Here is a 5,717-nt window from a genome sequence, read left to right on the forward strand (position 1 = left end):
GAAATGTAATGGCTCTGTGTGATGTCAGAGGGATAGTGGTTGGGGGAGGAAGTTTCACACAGTGTGAGGGATATAAAAGATAAGTATTATCTTTTAAAGAAAAGAAAACAACAGACCGAACCCTATTTTACCACTGAACCACAGAAGATAGGTATCTTCAAAGGAGCTCTTCTCAGACCTTGAGATTTAGGGCTCTGAGAAGACAGAAGTAACAACTGAAACAAAGGCTCTAAAAAGGTATGTACTAATAAGCATCCTGGGGGAAAAAGGATCTAAGTAGGCAGGGACACTTTTATGGCCTTGGGAAAAAGGGAAGGAGAAGGTCAATATTTCAAAGATCTGGCATAAAGCGTGCTTTTTTTTTTTTAAATCTTTGCACCTCATTGCCAGAGTGCACATTCCTGCATGTCTTAGTGTCTGCCCCGCAGCTCTGGTTGAGGGAAGCAAGCCATGCCAGTGTTGTCTTCAGGAAGCAGTCAAAGCTCCTACAATAATGGGAAGGTAGATAAGAAAATATATTAGTTATCGGAGGATCGTCCTTGAGCTGAGTACAATGCTTCTATCAGACAGCAGAAGACAATGTGGGTTTTGTTCTCCAGGAAGAAAGATGGCAATCAAACATTTATCCCTGACTAGATGCTCACTTAAATAATTTCACTCAATTCTCATCAAACCCTGGAAAGCTTTATTAGCCCCTTTTAATAGATGAGGAACCTGAAGCTCAGTTTGAAAAACAAGCCCAAGTTTACTTGCCTATAAAGTAATCTAGAACTTGGAAGTCAGGTGGCCTAGACTCCACAAGACTGGAGCTTTTTACTCTACCCACAACATGGAGAAATGCAGAAAAGGAAAAGGGTTTGGGGTAGACACATGTGGTTTTGAGTCCTGGCTTTATCCCTCCACTCACTGTGTAACTTTAGGCACTGGCCAGAGCGCTCTGAGGTTTAGATAAAATCGTAACTCCAGAAATGGAAAGGATATATGAATATCCCTGCTTCACAGGGATTCAGGAGAGATAAATGTTGCAATGCATCTAAGATTCCTGGCCCACTGTAGTAAATGGTAGATATTGGTACTACGTCCCATGGATAGTACTGACAAAAGAGCTTGGAGGAGTGTGAATTGGGTGTCACTAGGAAGGTACATGGGAAAAAGCAGGTTTAAGGACCTACTCTTATTCTAGGGTGTTAGGAGAGCAGAATGAAAGGAAGGTTAACCAACAATTGTTTTTTGAAAACAAAAAAATTATACAAGATGAGTAGGAAGGAAAATGTAGAGGGAGAGACTATTGTTTTTGAGAGATGCTGGCCACAAAAAATTTTACAAAGACCCATCTCCATACTTCAGAAACTTTTAAAAAATCTATGCGGGGGTAAATACTTAAATGAAATTAGTATTCTTAAAAATGGCTAGCTTGCTTGGCATTTCAAATTATAGAAAGGTGGTGTCGTGGCTAGGGGTGCCTGAACGTTCAGCAATCAAAGGCTTTGAAAAATAATGTCTAGATTGAAATTGCCTTGAGTGTATGTAGCAATTTGAAAATTATCACGTTTTAAATGTTGAGTCTTCCTTTCCGTAAATATAGTACATATTTCCCATTAATCATGCCTTCTTTAATGTCCTTTAACGAAGTTTTATAAAACTTTACATAACTGAATTGCAGCTTTTATCAGGTTTGCTCTTAATAAGCCAGCAGTATTTGTGGCTAGTATGACTGGGATCATTTTTTCTACTGCATTTTTAAATTAGTTATTTATGGTGCGTATGAACGCAGCTAAAAGAATGAGCAAAACTTGTTAGTATTGCATGGCTATATTTCTAAAACAACATGCTGGGGGAAGAAAAGCAAGGTAGAAAATGAGAGATGTCCTCTTTTTCGTGGCACCTTGGAGGCGATCAGCTACTTCAGGATGAAGCTGAACGTCTCTTTCCTGGTCACTGGCCACAGAAACTCATGGAAGTGGACGATGAACGCAAACTTCGTATGTTTTATGAGAAGTGGGTGGCCACAGAAGTTGCTGCTGATGCTCGGGGTGAAAAATGGGTTATGTGGTTCGAATCAGTAGTGGGAATGACAAACAACGTTGCTCCATGAAGTAGTGTGTCTTGACCCACGGCTGTGTTCGCCTGCTCCTGAGTAAGGAGAATTCCTGCTTTAGACCAAGGAGGACTGGAGAAAGAAAGCGCAAATCTGTTTGGGGTTGCGTTGTAGATGCCAATCTGAGTGTTCTCAACTTGGTCATTGTGAAAACAGGGGAGAAAGATATTCTTGGTCTCACTCATACTACTGTGCCTCGTCCCAAAACAGCTAGCAGAGTCTGCAAACTTTTCAATCTCTCTAAAGAAGATGATGTTTGCCAATATGTTGTGAGAAAGCCCCTAAACAAAGGTCAGAAACCTAGGACCAAAGCATCCAAGTTTCAGCATCTTGTTACTTCATGTGTCCTGTAACACAAACATCGGCATATTGCTCTTAAGAAACAATATACTAAGAAAAATAAGAAAGAGGCTGTAGAATATGCTACATTTTTGGCCAAGAGGATGAAGGAGGCCAAAATAAAATACCAGGAACAGATTACCAAGAGACGAAGACTGTCTTCTCTGAGAGCTTCTACCTCTACATCTGAGTCCAGCCAAAAATGAGATTTTCTAAGAATAAAAAATACATAAGGTCAGACATCAATCTCAAAAACAAAGAAAGAATGTGAAAGATGTGGTGTTAGACCACTTATATGAGTTAAAAGTGAACACAACAATATCACATAGTTTATGGATACATATTAGTATGTAAAAGTACGGGGGAGAAATTGTTTAAAATGATACATATGAAATTGGGGTGTGGGGATAAGTTAAAGGGAACTTTAGCTTCATCTCTATTGCATTCAGAAAGAAGGAAGGAAGGGAGGGAGGGAGGGAGGGAGGGAGGAAGGGAAATGAAGAAAAAAGAACCAAAAGTAAATATAAACTATATGCTAGCAGTTGCTAATATATGGGTTGTGGAACTATAGGTATTTAAATTTTGTTTTTAAAATTTGGCTTTTCTTATCCCACCCAACCCCCTGTGTTATTTATTCAGCTAGGGCAGTTTTCAATTTTTAAAAAGTGTTAATATCACTCCAATAAATTTTAATTAAAAAAGTGTTAATAGACTTTATTTTTTAGAGAAGTTTTAGGTTTACAGAAAATTTGGGTAGGGGCCGGCCTGGTGGCTCAGGCAGTTGGAGCTCCATGTTCCTAACTCCGAAGGCTGCCTGTTCGATTCCCACATGGGCCAGTGGGCTCTCAACCACAAGGTTGCCAGTTTGATTCCTCGAGTCCCACAAGGAATGGTGGGCAGCGCCTCCTGCAACTAAGATTGAACACGGCACCTTGAGCTGAGCTGCTGCTGAGCTCCTGGATGGCTCAGTTGGTTGGAGCGCGTCCTCTCAACCAAAAGGTTGCCAGTTTGACTCCCGGAAGGGATGGGGGGCTGTGCCCTCTGCAACTAGCAACAGCAACTGGACCTGGAGCTGAGCTGTGCCCTCCACAGCTAAGACTGAGAGGACAATAACTTGAAGCTGAACGGCACCCTTCACAACTAAGATTGAAAGGCCAACAACTTGACTTGGAAAAATAAAAGTTCTGGAAGTACACACTGTTCCCCAATAAAGTCCTGTTCCCCTTCCCCAATAAAATCTTTTAAAAAAAAATTGGGTAGAAACTGCGAGTTCCTATATATCCTTTGAGTCTATCTGTTTAGGCTGTCATGACATAATATCACAAGCTGGGTAGCTTAAATGACAGAAATTTTTTTTCATAGTTCTGGAAGCCAGAAGTCCAAGAACATCAAGGTGCTGACAGATTGGGTTCCTGGTAAGTGTCTTTTCTCACTTTGTCCTTGCATGACCTTTTCTCTGCACATGTGCAAAGAGAGAGAGAGAGAGGTCTCTAGTCTCTTGTCCTCTTCTTATAAGGACACAGTTCCAATCAGATCAGGGGCCCACCCTTATGATCTCATTTAAACTTAATTATGTCCCTAAAGCCTTCTCTCCAAATACCATCACACTGGGAATTAGGGCTTCAATATCTGAATTTTGGGGGGACACTATTCAGTCCATAACATTATGCCCTCTGGCCTCCCAAAACTCATGTCCTTTTCACATACAAAATACCTTCACTTCATCCCAACCTCCCCCAGAGTCTTAACCCATTTCAGCATCAATTCCCAGTCAAAAGTCTCATCTACATATCATCTAAATCAGGGAAGGATGAGACTTGAGCTATCATTCATTTTGAATTTAGGGATGGGGCACCAACATGTACTCCATAACAGGGCTTCAGGACTCCAACATATGAATTGGGGGGAGGGACACATTCAGTCCATATTTTTAAATGAAACCATTTTTAAGGAATGAATGTCTCTTAGGTGTCTCTGTGACCAGGTCCTCCTGCCTTGATGGATTATACACTCGAGCCCAACGTGACAATAACCGACTACTACTATCCTGATGTCCTCTCAAGCCCCTGTGATGGGGAACTCATCCAGAAAGGGAGCAAGTTGCTTCTCGTCGTCTTTTACTGCGTCCTGTTTGTCTCCGGTCTTCTGGGTAACAGCCTGGTCATTCTGGTCCTTGTCATGTGCAAGAAGCTGAGGAGCATCACAGATGTGTTCCTCTTGAACCTGGCCCTGTCTGACCTGCTTTTTGTCTTCTCCGTCCCCTTTCAGACTCACTATCAGCTCTACCAGTGGGTGTTTGGGGCTGTAATGTGCAAGGTGGTGTCTGGCTTTTATTACATTGGCTTCTTCAGCAGCATGTTGTTTATCACCCTCATGAGCATGGACAGGTACCTGGCAATTGTCCACGCGGTGTATGCCATGAAAGTGAGGACAGCCAGAGTGGGCACAGCCCTGAGCCTGGCAGTATGGCTGACCGCCATCACGGCCACCAGCCCACTGCTGGTATTTTACCAAGTGGCCTATGATGATGGCATCCTACAGTGTTACTCGTCTTACAACCATCAGACTTTGAAGTGGAAGTTGTTCATCCACTTTGAAATGAATATCTTAGGCCTGTTGATCCCGTTCACTATACTTATGTTCTGCTACATTCGCATCCTGCACCATCTGCGGAGTTGCCAAAACCACAACAAGACCAAGGCCATCAAGTTGGTGCTTCTTGTGGTCATCGCCTCTTTACTCTTCTGGGTCCCATTCAATGTGGTCCTCTTCCTCACTTCCCTGCTTAACATGCACATCTTGGATGGATGTGTCATGAGCCAGAGGCTGATTTATGCCACTCATATCACAGAAACCATTTCCTTCATTCACTGCTGTGTGAACCCTATTATCTATGCTTTCATGGGTGAGAAGTTCAAGAAACACCTCTCAGAAATATTTCAGAAAATTGCCAACCACATCTCCCTCTACGTAGGGAGACAAGTCCCCAGAGAAGGCTGGGAGAGATCATCCTCCTTTCAGTACTCCTTCCGTTCCTCCACCACAGACTACATTTTGTGAGGAGGACGTCTCAGGGTGAGCTTCTGCTTTCACCACCACTCTTCCTTCAAAAGACAAACATGATTTATATTGGAGTCTGAGGTGCCATGAAATGATACTCTTGGAAATTTGGTTACGGACACAAGCTACATTTCAGATTAAATGAATACCTACCTACTGCAAGTGAATCTCAACTTTCAAAGACGTTGTTACTATCTTCTGGAAATAGTCTATGTATTAC

General features: G+C 42.2%; 1 protein-coding gene across 1 annotated transcript; it reads left to right on the plus strand.

The window, feature by feature from the left end:
• Nucleotides 1–4,394: 4,394 nt before the first annotated feature.
• On the plus strand, nt 4,395–5,497 carry CCR8 (C-C motif chemokine receptor 8; the record flags this gene model as incomplete). The annotated part of the gene is given in 2 exon segments (XM_081072365.1): nt 4,395–4,416; nt 4,419–5,497. Coding segments are annotated over 2 exon segments (1,101 nt in total).
• Between the last annotated feature and the right edge of the window lie 220 nt (nt 5,498–5,717).

The sequence above is a fragment of the Rhinolophus hipposideros genome (genome assembly GCF_964194185.1).
Source record: "Rhinolophus hipposideros genome assembly, chromosome: 14".
NCBI lineage: Eukaryota > Metazoa > Chordata > Mammalia > Chiroptera > Rhinolophidae > Rhinolophus > Rhinolophus hipposideros.